Source organism: Rattus rattus, chromosome 18, assembly GCF_011064425.1.
Source record: "Rattus rattus isolate New Zealand chromosome 18, Rrattus_CSIRO_v1, whole genome shotgun sequence".
NCBI classification, from domain to species: domain Eukaryota; kingdom Metazoa; phylum Chordata; class Mammalia; order Rodentia; family Muridae; genus Rattus; species Rattus rattus.
In genome coordinates, this window is record NC_046171.1 from 27,769,195 (window position 1) to 27,789,014 (window position 19,820).

Here is a 19,820-nt window from a genome sequence, read left to right on the forward strand (position 1 = left end):
CTTCAGGGATGTCTTTACCCAAGGTGTCACCCGTCAGGATCAACAGATGTGCAAAGGATAGAGGGGCCTGGAACCAAGAGCCTTGCTTGGCCCTAGGAACCATCCAGGGCTTATGGTGCTGGCTGACCCCAGCTACTGAACTGTCCTCATCTTTTCCATCCAACCCCTGTTTCGATGAGACTCTCACAGTGTGTCTGGCCATTTATGGGACAAGACTTTATAGAAAGCCTTGTCAGATTAACACACACTTCTCTCCCTGTCTCGCCACTGGGTGGGAGTCCCTTCCCCTACTTGGCCACCACTTCCTGTCAAATGCAAACTTGGATGACATCTGTGAACTCTGTATTGTATTCCCAGCACTCTGGAGCCACCCACGGATATGTGCGGGGAGCTATTGGTCCCATCCCAACCACGGGTCTCTGCTCTTACCTGCTCCTGCCATAAATTTGGGGCTTCCTGTAAGATGCCCTTTTTATGGCCCTGTCCTGCCTGAGATGACCTCTGATGCCCACCTGGTGTTCACAGTCAGAAGTCCACATCTGTGAGAGGCTTGGGCTCTGTGGACCCCTGTAAGACTTGGGGGGTTCCCTCCTCCATACTGGACAGAGGGGCTTTTTGGAGTCAGAATGAAGGTGGCATGATCCTGTCATCCCCCCTCTCCTAATGTGCAGTTTAGGGAGCCCCCAGTCCTTCCAAGCTGGAGGAGGAACTGGCAAGTTATATTGAGCGAGACAAGACTGGGAGCTGGGGGGTTGGGGATTTAGCTCAGTGGTAGAGCGCTTGCTTAGCAAGCGCGAGGCCCTGGCTTCGGTCCCCAGCTCTGAAAAAAAAAAAAAAAAGACTGGGAGCTGGACTCTCCTAGAACAGTGATTCTCACCTGTGGGTTATAACCCTCTCAGAGGGGTCGCCTAAGACCATCAGAAAACACAGATGCTTCCATGATTCACAACAGTAGCAAAATTACAATTATTGAAGTAGCAACAAAAATATATGGTATATGGTTGGGAGGTCACCACGCCATGCGAGACCATATGAAAGGGTCCCAGCATATGAGAGCAACACTGCTCTAGCGTTTAGTGGATCTCCCAAAGTCAGTTCTCTAGCTCTCATTCTAGTCTGTTGAAAGAGAAACAAAAGGTTGGGGTGGGAAATGAAATAAGAAAGGAGATGTTACTGGGTACCAAGCAGTGGAACCTCAATTAACCAGAAAGGACACAGTTCCCTGGACCACCATCAGGATGTGCAGCTACGACGCCCTCTTCCACATCAGGTGCAACTCTGGGGTACATACAGCCAATCTGCTCACACATGCTGCCTCCAGGACATCCAGGCCCTGTTCTCCCTTCCCCGCCCTGATGCCATCTTGTGATAAAATGCATATTATACAGGGAGCTGGCATCTGCTTATGTCCACTGGGCATGCTATAGTCTGTGTCAGACTAGACTTCCTCCCTCCTTCCCTACTGGGGTTTAAGGTGGGGACAAAGATTCTAGTGTGAGTCAGGACCTCAAGAAGATAGGAGGGTGCAATGAGCTGGCCAAACACACACTGGTCACCAGCAGAGGCCATGAGGATGCCGGGATGGTTGAAGGGGGTGGGGGCAGCTGAGGTGAGAGGTCAGTGGGGGCTATGACTGGAAGTGGGGACGATGAGGGAGGCTCCTGGGAAGAGCTGGGGGCTATGCCAATGTGACAGAAGCACCCTGCCCTCTGGTCCCTTGTAAATCGCTGAGCATGGGAGGCCCCTGACCCAGAGAGAATTCCTTTAGTGTCACTGTGGGAAACTTCTTTGGAGACCTTTTAGGGTAGAGCTGGCTATGCCAGCAAGGTGCTCTCCATCTCGGCTGAGTCATAGTGGGGAACTGCTTGCTTCTGTAACCTGGTGCGAGTGCCATGATTCCTGAGGACAGATGTGTCCCTGGAGCCCTACGGGTCCTCAGCTGACAGGAACCTCAGCTTCGGACCTTTTCTCTCTCCTGGGACAGAAGGTCTCTAGCCTCAGTATCTCCAGCCAGCTCCCCACAAGAGGTACTCTGTCTCCCCAACTGAGCAGTGAAGCTGGGAGCCAGCCAGCTGGTGGCTTGTGGGAGGGAGGCCATGGGATCAGGGCTGACCTCTCACCCCTGCCCAAGACTAGCTTTTCTAGGCCCCCCAGCATCTCTACCTGTCCATGCTGCATCCCCTGGCCCCCACCTCAAATCCAGCCCCATAACCTCCCTCTCTGGGCAAAGCTACTGCCATACTGTGTTGTGGCTCTCAGCCTGGTTCTACTTTTAGCCATGCATTTTGATCATCTCATAACATGTTACGCGGGGCCTCAGTGTTTTCAGCTTTGCCGTGGGGTTAAACATAGCCTACATCACAGGGTGACGAATTGGAGTAGAATCAATGCCATGTTTAAAGCATGTTTAAATCATAGTTAAAGATATATACCACAAGAATCATGGCTACCTGGGCTTCCTTGCCCACACCGAACAGGTGATCAACACCTGCCAGTTCTCTCTCTGAAGTAGCTCCTCACCATCTCCTTCATCTCTTCCATGTGCCAGATCTTCTAATGGGACCCTTGGAGTGCTTTTGTTTTTCCTTTGAGACAGTCCTATGTAGCTGAGGCTGGGCCCCAAGTGCCCTATGCCACCAAGATGACTCCTGATCCCTTGCCCCCTTCTCCCAAGAATTGCACGCACATACCACCAGGCCCGTCTTCTTTCATAGCCTCTCGCTGGCTACTCTTACTGCTTCTCATTCTTGCTTTGTTCTATACTTACAACTGGACCGTGTCTCATCCCTTCTCAGAGATCTCACCATATGATGGCCATTTCCCACAATGGTGTCCAATTCCCGCCACAGCCTGTCACTTCCAGCTTCCAATGTATCCGTGTGGTCCTGGGCCACATACCCTACCGCTATGCTGCACCCCCAGCCCTACAGTACTGCGGTCTTTCTTGTTTTTCAAGGCCTGCCTCAACTGCTATCTCTTCCTCAAAGCTTCTCCTGATCCCCTTGCAAGAGTAATCACTCTTGGGGCTGGAGAAATGGCTCAGCAGTTAAGGGCAGTCATTGGTTGTTCTTCCATCAAAGCTGGGTTTGATTCCCGGCACCCTATGGCACCTCACAGACAGTTTTAACTCCAGTTCCAGGGGATTCAGTGCCACCTCTGCCCCTCTGTGGGCATCAGGCAGGCATACACACGGTATGCAGATGTACAGGCAAAACGCCTATACGCACGTAACAGGGCATACCTCTGCCTCTGATTAGTACACTACGAACCCTGTTGAGCACAAGACAGACTGTCTGCTACTCTGAGTGTTTTCTGGACCCACAGGTGGGCCTAGGAAATTTGCCAGTGTCGCTCACAGGCAGCTTAGAGCTCCAAGTGTAGTAGCCAGGGCGAGTCCAGCTATGCCCTCCTGAAGCATCCCTGAGGGGTTTGGGTGAGTAGGCAGCAGGTGGGAACTCACACTGTGGTGGCTATGATTTCTGCCCTCACACTGCAGGGTCTAAGAAGGCAGGTAAACATGTGACACATGTTTCTTCATCATCATCATCATCATCATCATCAAAGTGCAGGCTCATCTTCAGTTGTGGGGCAAAATGGCTTTTCTCTTCTCCAGGTCTTCCCCCACGGACCTCTCCAGGTAGGAGCTCAAGGAACAAGGAGACTCACCTGTGAGCTCGCCCACAGCCAGCTGTCCGACTGCCCTCTGTGACTCTCAGAAGTTCCAAGACAAGGGAGCTTCTACAAAACTACTGTCACACCCTTGCTGACAAATTGCTGTCAGGAACTTGGCCCCGTGGCCTCTGCATGCACCATGGGGCTTCAGGAAGAAGGGCAGGGAGATGGCCTCTGAGGAAACCCTGCCATCCAGAGGCTGCCAGGTCATGTCGTAGCTGGAGGGTAAAGAAAGAGGGAGTCTTTCTTCATAAGCCAGGACCCCAAAGCCCTGAGCCTAGCTAGTTAGTATCAATGAACTCCAATGGAGAGGCCAACCCGCACCCTTACTCATTAGCATAGGATCCTTTCTTCATCCCCCATAGCAACCCACAGCCTGCCTTCTACTGATAGCTGGGATCTAGCCAAGCCTCCTCTCCCTGATACTGCTCGTGTACACAGCATGGCTGGTTAGAAGCTGTCAGAGCATACTAATAAGTCAAAGATGAGTAAGCTCAGACAGGAAATTGATTTTCCAGGATTGGAAAGCTGGACCCATGAGACTGAGACTCCAACCAACGAGGTCTCATCACGCCACGGCAAATGCCACCATCCCATCCCAGACAGCAGTAGGTACCTCGCATGCCTTAGCTCTCTGATAGTGTCTTCTAAGTGATCTGGCCCCTGAATGTGCAGAGAGGGAGAAAGGAGCGAGTTGGTAGCCGTGTGGGCAGCCCAGGCCCTATTTTCCAACTTAATTCTGTGATTAAGGTAACCTTGCCTCACAGGACCCCGTGTGGATGGATGCAATTGGATAAAGGCCGCATCCTCTCCTTGTGGGTCTGTGTCAGCAGAAACTTCTTTGCACTCCTCTCCCCATCATCCTCATCTTCTCCATCATCATCATCATCAACACTGCCACCATTGTTGAAACCAACAATCATTTAGAGTCCAGTATGTGTCAGGCTCCGTGTTGACTTCAGCACTGACTTGAGTACTGTTGGGATCTCCCATTTTCATGAGGTCTGGAGATGGACTCACAGCCCCAGGACTAAGACTGGGGTTCTGAGATTGGAATGTGGGATGTTGGAGGTACAAGCCTATACTCTCATTGCTACCCATTGCCACTGTCAGGCAAGTGACATTCTACCAATGGTACAGCCCTTGCTGGGCCATCCTCTCGTATGATGGGCCAGCCAGAGATATTCAAGCAGGCCCTTGCACTCACTAACTACTGCATCCTGGGCTACAGGTAGGTCTCAGCGTGTTCGTCTCATGACGACAGAGACTGACGCCCACAGACATCAAGGACCACGCTGTGCTGGGAGACTGGCTGGCTGTTCCCTCGTGGGCTCAAATCATTGGTAAAAGACACTATAAGCAAGTCAGGAGGCAGAGGCACCAGCCAGACCTGGAGGACAGTATAGAATATGGAAGGTATCTCAGAGGTAGTGATTCTGAGCAGAAGATGGGCGGGGAGAGGGGAGTCCATGTTACCGGACTGCTGAACCCAGGCTGGATTTGTTCCCTGGCGTTAATTGTTACCAGCCCAAAGTGGAACAGAACTCAAGCCCCAAGATGGATACACGTCATGTTTGTTAGAGGATCCCAGAGGAGCGTAATATTAATAATATCCACTAAGCTAGTGATATTCTCTAGTCAAGCCCATGGTTAATAATTGTTTTATCTTGAAATATTTCAGCTAGCCAAAGAGGCTGAAAAATCATGTCAGGGAAGTGCTGACGACACTGGCTACAACATGGCTGAACCGTGAAAATGGTACACTGAATCCACAGTGGTAAGAAGGAGGCTCGGGTGATGAGGGCTGAGGGAGGGGAGGGGAATGATGACAGCAGAGAGGGGGAGAGAATGGGGTGAACAAAAGGTTTCTTTTGGGGGTAATAATAATGTCCTAAAACTGGTTGCAAGGATAAAGACACAACTCTGCAACCATACTAAACACCTGTCGAGTTTAAATAGAGAAAATACTTACATGGGTTACATTTCAGTCAGTAACAGCTCCGGCATATTTAGAACCCAGCTAAACGGTCACCTAAACACTGAGCATACCTGGGGTCTTCGTTCTTCATGTATCCCCTCCCCTGAGTCTGAGGCTTATCATGACACACATTTAATTATTTATTATTTTGTTTTTGAGAATGGGTCTCCCCAAACTGTACAGGCCAGCTTTAAAAAAAAAATCACTCTGTGAGCCAGGAGGTCCTAATTTGTAATTCTCCTGCTTCAGCCTTCCACTCGTGAGGATTCCAGGGGTTAAGTCACAACACTGGGTTACGTGAGATATTTACACATTTATGGCATACACCTAAGCACACTGTGCAGTTTCTGACTTTATATAATAAATACCTAGCATTGTAAATCCCCTCCCGCCATTAGCTTACTATAGTATCGTAAGATCCAGATCCATCCCTGGAACAGATCGGAGCAGATCTGACTCAGGTTCCCGGCAGATCGCATCTCTCTGATGCTCTGTGATATCTCTGGACACTCTCTTGTCCAATCAGAGCCGCCCTCCCCTATCCTTTACATTGCAGCGGGCACAGTGCTGCCCACCCAGCCTTTCCTCTCCCACGCATATGCACTTTTCTCTGCAGTGACTTGGAAGAGAGCAGCCGTCACGCACACGCACATGCGTACTTCTCCAGACCCGCGCACTCACACGCGTGCACGCGCCAAGGTCCAGAGACAAAAAGCTACCTGAGTCCTTCAGGGTCTGGAGCAAGCTTTCTGGGCTTTTGTTCCCTAGAACTTTCTATTTCCTTATTTTTTTATTTCCTTACAAATCTCTGCGACCACCGGAGTGGACATTATCAGAACTGATCTGAGAGAAACCCAATATCAGCATTGTTTAGGGAGTCTGGAACTGCTTTCAGGAGGAAATGGTGAAGAAATGAGTCTCAGAGGATCCCCCGAGGGGCCCTAAAACAGGCCAAGAGCAAGGGGGAGCGGGGGAGAGCAGACACTGCACTCTTGCTAGGCAGCACCTGGCCACTCAACAGCTATGGGCTGGTGGGGCTCTCCCATGCTGACCTTGCTTGCTCTGAGTGGAGCAGGGGATGCTGCTCAAAGGCTCCTGTAACACAGAGCCCTTTCCACACTAAAAGACAACCTCCTCAGGGCCCAAAGGGCTGGGACTAACAAGAAACATCTTAACTTCACACTTGCTTTCTGGGCTGGTCATCTCTGAGGCCCAGCATCCCTGTTCCGGTGGCCAGGGCTCCACACCCTTGCCACTATCAGAGAGGTCAGGTGACCAGCAATGTCCCCAGCTGCCTGCTGGGAATGCATGAAAGACAAGGGTAAAGGGTACTGCGGATTTTTGTCTCTATCCTAGGGGTCACGCGGGATGCTGAACTGCTGGATTAGCAAGAGCTGTGCGTTAACTTAAGCTGTGTGTGGATACTGTGGGAAGTGTTGGTGGCAGTAGGTAGTAGGTTCCTGCAGTATGGGAGGTGACATATGGTGGCAGTCGGGACAAAGTCGTGCTTGTGAACAGGGAAAGATCAACAATGGGACCAAGGATTCTTGTTTTTTTTTCCTTTGTGGTTACCATCTCACTCAGTAGCTTAGGCTAGCTTAGAACTCACCATCAGCCTGGGATGGTATCCAACTTGGCAGCAGGGCTACAGAGTGCCAGGGCTACAGAGCTATAGCCATGGGTCACCAGGCTCGCCCTCGGTGGCACTTGTGACTGATGGGATGTGAGGGGAAAGAGGGACTCAAAGAGCCCTCCTAAGCCCGCCAGCAAGATGGCGCAGCAGGTGAAGGCCCTGATTCAAGCCTGGTGACCCAAGTTTGGATTTCTAAGAGCCACGTGGTGGAAGGAGAGAACTGACCTCTGCAAACTGTCCCTAACTTCCGCCTCATGGCATGTACATTCATGTGACACACATGTGCGCATGTGCACACACGCATTATTAAAACCTGCTTAGGTACTGGGTAACTTGCAGAATTTTGGGGAGACCTGATGTGGGGGAAGATGCTGGCTGAAGCTGTGCATCCCCTATGGAAGAAAGGCCTACGAGACGTGGTTGTGGGGTGATGAGGAGTTTGCCAGCATGGTTGGCTGGCAGAGCATCTCCCTGGCTAGGAACCCACCAAAGGGGCTCCCATGTTATCATCCCCATGCTGATACGGTTCTCAAGCATCTATAGCACCCACACCAGGCAGCTAATGAGCTATAGCAGAGGAGAAATCACAGCAGGCGTGGGCCCCTGGGTCTTTTTGCGATTCATGTTAGAGGCACATAACTGGGAGGTTTCCCATGGATTACACACTGAGCATACGCCAGGTACTCAACAGGCTCGCAGAGCAGAAGTAAGGGACATGGCTGAGGTGCAGGGGTGGTACAACAGGATGAGAGGACTGAAGAGGGCAGCAGGGAGAAGGTGAGAACTGAAGCAGAAGTGGGCAGACAGGGCAGGGTGATGCAGGGTCCAGCAGGTCTGGTCCCGGTTTACTAATAGAAAAGAGGGATAGCAGGAGGTTGGCAGAACTCAGGCTCGAGACAAAAGTAGGCTTGACACTGGGTTGTGAGCGCAGGGGAGCCACAAGCTTCAGGCTGCCTCAGAATCGGGGCAAGTTTGAAAATCATGATGTCAGTAAGTGGGTAATGGAACGCTCCTTACTAGCTGAGCACAGGAATTGCTTCGCAGCCTCAGCTGACTCAGAAGTAACCTGGTAATCATCTGCAGGTTCAGCAGAGTTTTGGAGCTTCCGGAAGACAGCATCTCTAGTTTGAATGATCTTCCTGGTATAACCACTGACTCTACAGTCCTCTTTTGCAATCATGCCAAGGGATCCTCTGGTCTCTGGTCTCCCATTTCTTGGTTACACTACAACTGAAAGAAGGGCCTCAAACACAGGGCCCTTGGCTGTGGATTTGCTGTGTTGCCACTCAAGAGGGGGTGACAGGAACCTAGTTGAGACCAAAGCCCTGGCCCTAGGCTCTACCCATGTTGGCTGTTGGGGGTAACAATCTTGAGCCAGGAAAAACAGGGAAGGGCTGGCCAAAGAAAAGGTTTAGGGTGTGTGGCAGCAGCTGTCACCACCCATGGAAAATAACCAAAGCTGGGGGATTGGGGCGGGGGCACTGTTCCGAGCCAGACACAAATAAGGGGTCATGAGAAAACAAAGTCCTATTCCTAAGATCACAAGTTTTGGTGCTGGAAGGGGCTGTTCTTGCCTTGGAGGCATCATCCACAGCACAACAACTTATTGTTCTGAAGTACACATTGGACTGGACCGCATCCTTCCTCCCCAAACCTTCCCTGATGCTACATTCATGGTCTGTGGGGAAGCACAGACAGAGTGAGAGATGCAGCTGCTCACTATTTCTGCACCCATAGCAGACATTATTAAGCGATTACCACACCTTCTGCTAAGCAGACATTATTAAGCGACTACCACACGTTCTGCTACTCTGGATGCAAGATGACCCACCCAGTACTGGCCTCCAGGCAGTCATTACCAATTTGGATGTGTCACATCCCCAGTGTTTAAATGTTTGGTCCCCAGCAAACGATGATGTCTGTGGAACCTTTAGGAGTTGGACCTATCTAAAAGAAGTGATTTGGTAGGGAGTGGGCCTTGGGAATTACAGCCCATTTTCATACTTCTGACCTCTCTGTTTTTGGCCAATGCCATGTGAACAGGCAGCCACTCCCATTCCCGCTGCCACCAAACCTCTTCAGCTACCATGCTTTCTTCATCCTGAGGGACTGTGTAATCTTGAACTGTGAGCCAAACCAAAACTCTCCATTGTTAAGCTGCTTCTGTCTCATCAGAGGAGGAAAGTAAGTAACAAGCCGTCAATCAACCCCAACATAAACAGTATCCAGACAAACCCTGGGCTCTTTGCAGTTCTGGTATCTCTATCTACCCTAATCCCTGCTCATCTGTTTCCTGTCACCACTCAGGGCTCCAAGTTCCTTAAACTGCTGGTCAACTCCAGATGTACCCATCTCCTCTCTCCTCGAAGCTTTTGTTCTGAGTGGTCCCTCAACATCCTGCGATCAGTTGGTAGATTTTCAATGTTGTTTCTCCCACCTTTGTGGAAATACAGCCTCACTTATTGCCTTTTTGAGGCAGGGCTGGCCATTTAGCTGAGTCCTATTTTGAACCCCTTGTATGGTGATGTTTAAAAGGTTTGTCTGTACATAAACCACCCAGCACAAGTCTGTCTGGCTTTCTGCACCATCCTGTTACTCAGGTCTTGCCAGAGGTAGATGAACAGGACTGGAGTTTGGCTCTTCCTCAAGTTCCAATCATCTACTGCCTGCTCATCCCCACCCAAGAACCTGCCAGACTTCAGAGAAGAAATTACAGGACACAGACAGCAGAGCCACCTCCCTGCCTGGCACCATGCTCCTGTGACACACTCAGTAAAAGATCCTTGAAGTCCCTTTACTTAGACTTTGGTTGTGGTGGCAGATGAGTCTGTAGCCTCACTGTGTGTACCCTCCGGCTTGCTTCCTTCATCTGTACGATAAACCTCCAAGGTCACCTCCTTGGCGACATTTGCATTGTCTCTTTGGTACTTCATAGTACTCCTCACAGAATGTCTGAACCGCGGCGGTGGTGGCTGTGCACCACCCACTGACCTGGCCAAAGCACCTTTTCCTCTCTCCTTCTATCCCTCTTCTAAGCAATATGCCCGTACTGGGGCTGACATGGACTACATCACCCAGCATTCCCACTGTTGCTGCCTAAACCTTCCAGACTTGATATTCACTGCTCCAGCTGCCCAGTCACCACATAGGAACCAGTCTTAGGCAGAAGGGATGGGTCCCACTGAGGCATTCCTGTCTGAAGCCCCACCCAGCCCCAGCTCCAGACGCTCCTAAAGGAGCTGTTTCCTTGCCAACTGGTGCCTATATTGTCCTGTTCGTCATTTGTTAGTAAGAACAGGGACAGAGAATGGGTGAATTTCCCTGATCTTTGTACTGGCTTCAAGTGGTCTAGGAAATCCCACGGTGTGTCTATCTGTTCTCAGGACCCTCCCAACTACCCAGTGTGCTTTGCAAAGGGCCCACACCCATTTCTCAGCTTCTGGCTCTTGTCCCTGAGGCTTGACCTCTGGCATCCTGCCCTGAGCCTGCAAGCCCATCACTGCGGTGGCAAACAGTGTCTGTGGCAGGATGCTTGGGAGAGCTATTTTGGGGCAGGGAGGAACTCAGGAGGATGTTGGCAGGGTCAGTGTAGGAAGGGAAGAAGGCAGGTTTTCTGCCCTCGATTGTGAGTCCTGAATCTTCTGGATGCTGCCCAGGGCCCCAAGGTTGCCACAGAGAAGAGCACACCCACCACAGGACTCCAGCTTTGGATTCTCTTAACCAAAAAAAAACCAAAGGGGGCAGGCGTGGGTTTGGAGATGTAGGATCTGATCCATCAGCCACCATAGGCAGAAAGAAAGTGTTTATTTGCTGTGACCAACAGAGGGGATTTCAGGGCAAGCAAGACTCGAGGTCTAGTTCAGGGTAACACATGTGAAGTATATTGACGGGGTGGGTGGACGATAAGGAAACATCCATTGAGCACCTACTGTATACAGGGAGGGAGATTATTAAGTGCTAGTAGGAGAAAGGAGTGTAGTACTTTGTGTTCGTGTATTTTACAATCACAATATACAATCAGGAGCTAGGCAGAGATTTGTAAACTCTGATCCCAAGACCATACCTAAAATGAGGGGCTCAGGTGCAGGCATGGGTCGGAGAGGGCTTTCCTGACCCCTTTGAGGACTTTAAGAATCTGGAATGCTCAATTTGCCCTCCTCTTTTGACCATAAGTTTTGTTCTTCACATGAGTCTCAGGTTAGCCTCTCTGACTTACTGTGAAGCATGGGATAGCCTTGAACTCCTGATCCTCCTTGCCTCCACCTCCTAAGTGCTAGAACTATTTGAACAAGCCATCACACACACACACACACAAATATATATATATATATATATTATCAGGTAGGAATATATGCATATATATGTCAAGAATACACATACACATGTATACACACACATACATATACACATACAAATATGGTAGGAATGGAACCCAGGGCTTCATGCATGCTAGGCAAGCACTCTACGTTCCCAGCCATTTTTCCCAGCATATCCCCAAAATGAAGTGCATACTGCCTGCACACAGTAGGTGCTCACCCAGGGACAGTGACAAGAATGGCTGTTAGGTAGAGTAGGTATGAAATTCCAATCGAGGACATTTTTTTCACTATGGGGTGTGATGCCTCTGCTTTCCCTAGTCAGCAGGGACAGGTGACTACCATGGCCTTGAACATGCAGCCGACGCTGCCCCCGATGCCAGGATGTGGCAGTTTAGAAAAGAATTTTGGTGTGCCATTGACAGACAAGAGAGGGCTGGGGAAATTTGGTGATGATGATGATGATGATGATGATGATGATGATGATGATGATGATGATGATGCCACCGCCGATGATGCCTCACATCAGGCAAGGCACTAACAAGTCAGATAACAAGCCCATTGGTCTCTCCCACATATCTGCCAGGTGGCCTTTCTCCTTGTTTCTAACAAAGCAACTGAGGTGCAGAGAAGAGCAGAAACTCTGAAGGGGGCTACACAGCTGCTAAATGCCAGAGACAGACTTCAAACTTGTCGTCCATGGAGAACAGCCCTCCTGTCTAAGACAACAGACACAATCACACACAACGCGGGTAGCCCCAGAAACCTGTCCAGCCTATCACCCCACCATCACCAGTGTCTTAGCTCGTTAACCTTGCCAGCTCATGGGTCTAGCAGGAAGCTTTCTGGGACTCTAGGGCCCCATCGAAGAAGAGCTGGCTCCTGAGGCTCTGGACACCTTTTTTTTTAGTTCTTTTTTTTTTTTTTTCGGAGCTGGGGACCGAACCCAGGGCCTGGTGCTTGCTAGGCAAGTGCTCTACCACGGAGCTAAGTCCCCAACCCCGGTCTTTTTTTTTTTTTTTTTAAATAAAATATTTTTAGATTTATTTATTATATGAGTACACTGTAGCTGTGTTCAGACACACCAGAAGAGGGCATCAGATCCCATTACAGATGGTTGTGAGCCACCATGTGGTTGCTGGGATTTGAACTCAGGACCTCTGGAAGAGCAGCCAGTGTTCCTAACCACTGAGCCATCTCTCCAGCCCCTCTGGACACCTTTTTAATTAATTCAGATAAGCAGCTTGTGATGGAACCAGTGACCCTTATCACAGCCTCACATCTGGATAGCACACTAGCCCATCATACCTGGCCACCACAAACTTCCACTGCTTGTTATGTCTAGCAGGCTGGCTAGTCATCACTGTCAGGTTCAGTGTGTGTGTGTGTGTGTGTGTGTGTGTGTGTGTGTGTGTGTGTGTGTGTGTGTAATCTCTGGGTGTGTCTGTGAAGGCATTGCTAGAGGCCCAGGTGATGAGGGTAAACGCACTCTGGGCTTTATCCCACAGCTAGAATGACCAAAAGAAGGAAAAGGGAAAAAAAAGCAAGCTGAGAACTAACCTTGCTCCCTCTCCTCTCTGCTCAGACATAACCAAGCAGTCACTGCTGCCACAGATGGGGAATGAGTTTGTGATCAGGCCTTGCCCATCCCAATAGACTGTACTCCCTCCTACCGCAAGCCAAAACAAACCCGTGCACCCCTAAGGTGCTTCTTGCCAGGTATTTGGTCACAACAAGGGAAAAGTCGAATAACACACTTAACATCCGCCAGTCTCTCTTCCCCGGCTCAAGGAACCTGTAGAGGATTTCTAGAGAATTCTGAGCCAGGGGAGGCCCTTCCCAGGAGCTTAGAGGCAGCCTTTCCAAGGGCCATTTGCCCTGTACTGTTACCTAAGAAGATTCAGTGTGCACTAGGAGATCCGGAGCAGAGCAAGGCCTCTAGCAATCATTTAAGCATGTCTCTCTGTCCTTCGAAATCTTTTTCTGTCTCTTCCTTCAAAGGGCTTTATAGCCCAGTCCAGTTACTCAAGCAAACAGTGACAATTTATTCATCGTCTGTCGTTAGCTTAATGAAGACGGTCAGAAGCCTGAGGGGTCCTCACACACACACTCACCAACCAATGGTCTTCACCAGTGACAGTGCGCTTGAAGATCCCGACACTAAAGATGTCTGCACTGAGCAGGAGCTCCGTGCACAGCTTTGAACACAGAGACAGTTGAGGAACAAACTGTGTTAGCCGCAGCTCTGTGGCATCCCAGATCAACTCATGCAATGTCAGAAACCAGCAAAAGCAGAGTCTGAGTCCAATCTACCCTCGCAGCACCACAGGGCCATCCATCCATCCAGGCGACAGATATTCTTGTAGACTTATGGTGCCTTCAGAAACGGAAGGTGCCACAGGGGTGTGCTGGGAGGGGGCTCCACATTTGCTGGGCTGATCTTCCCCCAGCCTCTGTCACAAATTTCAGAACATGGCCACATCTGCTAAGCAATATACCTTCACTTAATCTACTGCAGTGACTGCCAGGTGTGGAGAGGAATTAATGAATGGGTGCAGGCTTAGATTAATGAATGACGGTTGGTGGACACACAGGGGGGAAGGGGGAGAGGGATGGGAAAAAGGAGGGAAGGATGGGAGATATGCAGATGCATCCACAGGAAGACGGAAAGAAACCGAGTGAGAAGTAGTAGCCGAGTTGGACAGGAATACAAGGAGGACTTCTGAGAGGTGGTGCCTGGCCAAAGTTGCCCATTTGACCTCACTCATTTGCAGGCCTCCTTACCTGGTGGGCAGTTACATCCTGGAGACATCTTCGGGGCCTCCCTGCGCCTGCGCGAGTAGAACTTCCATTTCTGCACAAAAAAATAAGAAAAATCATCAGAGCTCATAAAGCTACAGCCTTAGAAAGCCAGCATGGGAGATGAAAGGAAATGTATAGGGGGGGAGGGGCCAACCAAGGGGTCTGGGAGTTGGTGGGGAGATAAGGGGTCAGAGGGAGAAAGCCTGGCAGTTCATGGCCCTCTACTGCCCACATGAATGGTCCTGATAGCCTTTGAAGAGCTCTCAAACAATCCTCATGTAGAAGACAAGATACAGGATAAGGTTTCTCACGGCCATCGCAATGTCTGATATCTACAGCAGGCTCTGCCCAGGGCCCTGTAAACTAGTCACCCATGGTGACTTGATGGCACATGTTTCTTAGCTCTTGGCTATTGTTTTCCTTCTCCAGCTGGGTACTTGGGCAGGGACAAAGCCTTCTGTTCTACTCGCCCCCACAAGGCTAGCCTAGGCAAAAGGACAAAGGTGGGTGATGGTGGGCTGGAGGCGCTAAGCGGGGTCTAGACACCCCTCCCTATCAAATCTCTTTCACCACACTTTGAAATCACGGAGCCAATCTGGAAGGCCCCAAGAGGTGGAATACCTCAAATCCTAAGAAGTTGTATGTGCACGACAACAGTCAAACACGTTTGTGCAAAACGGCCACACATGGTAGACTGTTTATGGAGGCCAGTATCTGTGTGCCCTCTCTGCAGAGGGCAGGGTGCTGCTCTTAAGTGAGCCTTGTGTCTTAAGGTTTCCATTGCTGCGAAAAGACACCACCATGAAGGTAGCTCTCAAAAAGGCAAACATTTAATTGGGACTGGCTTAGAGTTTGTTGAGGGTGGGTCTTTTGCTAGCTGTTGTAATGCTCAGTACAGGCCCCCAAGACCTGGAGTCGGCAAGCAGCCCCTATGATCCCGCCCCCAAGTTATTTCTGATTGGTAAATAAAGATGCCAACAGCCAATAGCTGGGCAGAAGAGACATAGGTGTGGTTGAGGTTTCGCAGGCTTGGGGTTGGAGAAGAACCATGAGGAGAGAAGAAGGCAGGAGGAGAGAAGAGAAGCTACCATGGGTTAGGAGTCAAGAGGACATGTCCCTGAGGGCTACCCAATTGGAGTTAAGAGCAGCCCAGATAAAATAGTAAATAATAACTCAGGGTTATCAATAGGAAAGTAGATTCTAACATCATAGAGGGTAGACATCTGCCCAGCTCTTGTGTTGTTTAAATAAAAAGGTGTAAATAAAAAGGTTGTGTGTGTGTCTTTCATCTGGGAACTTAATTAGCTAAGGTGGGGTAGAAACCGTGGGTTGGGATTAAATAATTTTTACAACACAGAGGTTTAGTCCATTATCATCATAGTGGGAAACCTGATGGCATACATGGTGCTAGAGAGACAGAGCTGGGAGTTCTACATCTTAGTCTGGAACTTGAAGCAGCAGAAGGAGTCTGGGTGCCCCACTGAGCATAGTTTGAGCACACATGCACACACACACACCACACACATCACACACACACACCACTCATCACACACATCACACACACACATCACACACACACACACACCACACACACATCACACACACACCACATACACATCACACACACACACATCACACATTACACATCACACACACCACTCATCACACACATCACACACACACACACATCACATACACACCACACACATCACACACACACACACACACACACACACACACACACACACACACACATAAACACACACACACACACACCACACACACACACATCACACACACACATCACACACACACACACACACATTACACATCACACACACCTACCACCACACTCCACACACACCATCCACCCACACACATCACATACACACACACACACACATATATCACACACACACACATCATCACACCACATAACACATCACACACACACACACACACACACATCACACACACATACCACCATCACACACACACATCACACACACACACACACACATCACACACACAGACATACACACACACCACACATCACACACATCACACACACCCACACATATCACACACACATCACACACACACACACACCACATATACACATCACTCGCACACATATCACACACACACACACACACACACACACACACACACACACACACACACACACACACACACACACACAGGACCTCAAAGCTTGTCTACACCGTGACAGACTTCCTCCAACAAGGCCACATCTCCTAAAGTGCCATTCAATAATGGGCCAGGCATTCAAATACATGAGTCTTCGAGACCCTTCCTATTCAAACCATCAGACCTTACGAGGAGGTTGGTCTGGGTAGCACAGGGAATGACTGAGGACCTCTGGAGACTCCATTTCTCCAGCTCTGTCATTCACAGAACACACACAGTGTATTTCATAGACTTACACCAGCTCCGCTCTACAGCGGCTTCTGTCCTTGGTGGACAGCCATGGCATCTCCACACGCTGCACCTTTACCAATGGCCTGGGTTCCCCCATGACCCCTTCATTCCTAGGGTCTCTACTATAACTGAGGCTGTGCCTTCCCCAATGGTCTCTTTTGATGTCTGCTAGTAGCAAGCCTTAGCTGCAACACTTGGCTCTGTGAATCCAGAAGCTCCCATGTTGCCAAGACCAGCAAGATGTGGGTGGCTGTAAAGCAGTCACCAGGTTCGGCTGTCAGCATGAAGTGCAGCCTTGGCCTCCTGTGGAGAGCTCTGGGAGACATCACCTAGACAATGCTGGCTCTTCTTAATTCCTGCTACTTTCTCAGCTCTAGCTGAAGAGCTTCCTCAGTCCTGGCAAAATGAAGGTTTCACCTTAGTTGTGCTGGGCCTCTTGTTAATCGTAGCTGATCAGAGATACCAGAGATGCTCAGTTCAAAATATCACAGGGACAGCACTGAGAGGGTCTTTGAAGAACTCACACACTTCCCTCTGAAACATCCCAAGCTGGCCTCCAAACTGCCATCATCCTCTTCAGTGCCCCTCCCCCCACCAGAACCTCCCCCTCCAGAACAGCTGGTTGGGCTCAAGTATTCAACAGCTTTTCCAGCTCCAAGTTTCAAACTCCTTCCACAGCCCTCCCCCAAACAGCAGGCCCCCATGAACCTGGTAATAATGTCTGTCCTAGTAGCAATGTCTGGTAACAGTGTCTGTCCTGGTAACAATGTCTGTCCTGGTTTGCTTTCTATTGTGGTTAACATCTTGTTGGAAGGCAATTTGTAGAAGGAAACATTTACTTTACAGGTCATCCTGAAGGGAAGTCAGGGCAGAAACCCAAGATGGAACTCAGGAGCAGGAATGGAAGCCGAGACCCAGAGGCAAGAGCTGATGCAGAGACCATGGAGGGATGCTGCTTACTGGCTTGCTCCTCCTAGCTTGCTCAGCCTGCTCTCTTATGGAACCCAGGACCACCAGCCTGGGGATGGCTCCACCCACCACGGGCTGGGCCTCCCCCATTGATCACTAATTGAGAAAATGCCTTACAACTGGGAGGCATTTCCTCATCTGAGGCTCCTCCCTCTTTGATGACCCTATCTTATGTCAACTTGACACAGGAAACAAACCAGTATAGCTGGCTACCATTACTCCTCCTCGCCTGACAGAGGATTTCCTTCCAGTGGCTGATCAGCCCTCTGGGATGCTGAGTCTAGTGGTCAATCCTTGTCCTCCTGACCTGGGGCAGTATTTACACACTTCTCTGTGCATTTTCTGCACTTGGCTTCCAGGAAGCCATGCTTTCTACATTCCCATTCTTCCACTCTGGCTGGTCCCTCTCTTTCTCCTTTGCCAGTCCCATCTTATCTACTTACTACCTAAATGTCACAGGCCATAGGGCCATGGTCCAGGGTCTGACCTCTGTTCTCTAACTCTTAGGTATCAGAGTTAAGAGGCCCTAGTGAGAGACTCCAGACTAAAGCTGGAGGTGGGTGGGGCACCCAGCAGTCCTGGTTGGAGGGTGGACTCCAGCACTCTACACAGAGGGAGCCCTTCTGCTCTCTTGGCTGGTGATCAGGGCCTCCTTGCCTGGTCTAAGGTCTTCAATATTGTCTAAGAATGCCTTAGCCAATGTTCTATTCTTTGAAGAGACATTATGGCCAAAGCAACTCTAATAAAATAAAGAATTTCATTGGGGGATTGCTTAGAGTTTCAGAAGCCCAATCTATTATCATCATGGCATGGGGTCAAGCAGACATGGGGCTAGAGAAGTAGCTGAGAGTTTCATCCTGATAAGAAAGCAGGGGGCGGGTGTGGAGAGGAGAGAGGAAGAGGAAGAGAGAAGGGAGAGGGAGGGGAGAGAGAGGGAGGGAGAGGGAGGGAGAGGGAGAGACAAAGCACTTGGGCTTGACTGGGGCTTTTGAAACCTCAAAGCCCAACCCCCAGAGACATACTTCCTCCAACAAAGCCACGCCTCCTAATCCTTCTAATCCTTTCAAACAGTTCTACTCCTTGAAGGCTAAGCATTCAGAGATGAGCCTATGGGATCTGTTCTCATTTGAACAACTATACTGATCATAGACAGCCCCATATCCCCATCTCTAGCCTGGACCTTCCTCTGGGGCATATGACCAGCTGCTTTTCTGACAGGTGACTCTTGGCCATCCTTGGAAGAGGTCTCAATACCAAGCTTCTAGCCTACTGCCTATCCCTCTCATATGTGTCCTATCAGAGCCAGCTCAGTTTCTCCCACTCTCTGCCTTACTCAGTCAACAAACACCTCCATCCTCTGCCTTGTAGACACCAAACATCAGTGCCCTTTCCCCAACCCCAGCGCCACCACCTGCTCCAGACACAACTGGATCCCAGTGACCTTGAAAACCTACTGTCAGCACCCTACATCCAACCTGGGCCCAGCAGCCCATTGCTGGAGCCACCACATCTCCAGGCTTTCCCCTACCCCAGGGCCTTTGCACTAGTGATTACTCCCTTTCTAGAATGTTCTTTTTCTAGCTGTCCACCTGGCATACTCCTAATAGAGACCCTCCTTGCTTCCTATTCCAGACCTACATACTTCTGTCTCCTTCTCTCCTTCATTTTCTCCTTTACATTTTCTTTTTTTTTTTTTTTTTTGGTTCTTTTTTTTCGGAGCTGGGGATCGAACCCAGGGCCTTGCGCTTCCTAGGCAAGCGCTCTACCACTGAGCTTCTCCTTTACATTTTCATCCCTCTCATTTATTGCTTCCTCTTTGCCAACAGAAGGCAAATTCCACGCGAAGATGAACGAAATGTTCTGTGTTCCTCATCACCGTGTGCCCAGTGCATACAACAGAGCCTGACATCCAGTAACCTAACCCACCCCACCCTACCCCACCCCACCCCGGGCTATTTACAAATCGGACGTCACAGCTTGACTCAAGCCCTGTCTGTCGTGGTGGGCT

General features: G+C 50.0%; 1 protein-coding gene across 1 annotated transcript in view; it reads right to left on the minus strand.

Moving 5' to 3' along the window:
• The window catches only part of Col13a1 (collagen type XIII alpha 1 chain), a 139,535-nt gene that overhangs the window by 106,152 nt on the left and 13,563 nt on the right, over positions 1-19,820 (minus strand). The window contains exon 2 of the mRNA XM_032889262.1: positions 14,384-14,453. Within this exon, the coding sequence (XP_032745153.1) occupies positions 14,384-14,453 (70 nt within the window). The remainder of the gene's footprint in view (positions 1-14,383; positions 14,454-19,820) is intronic.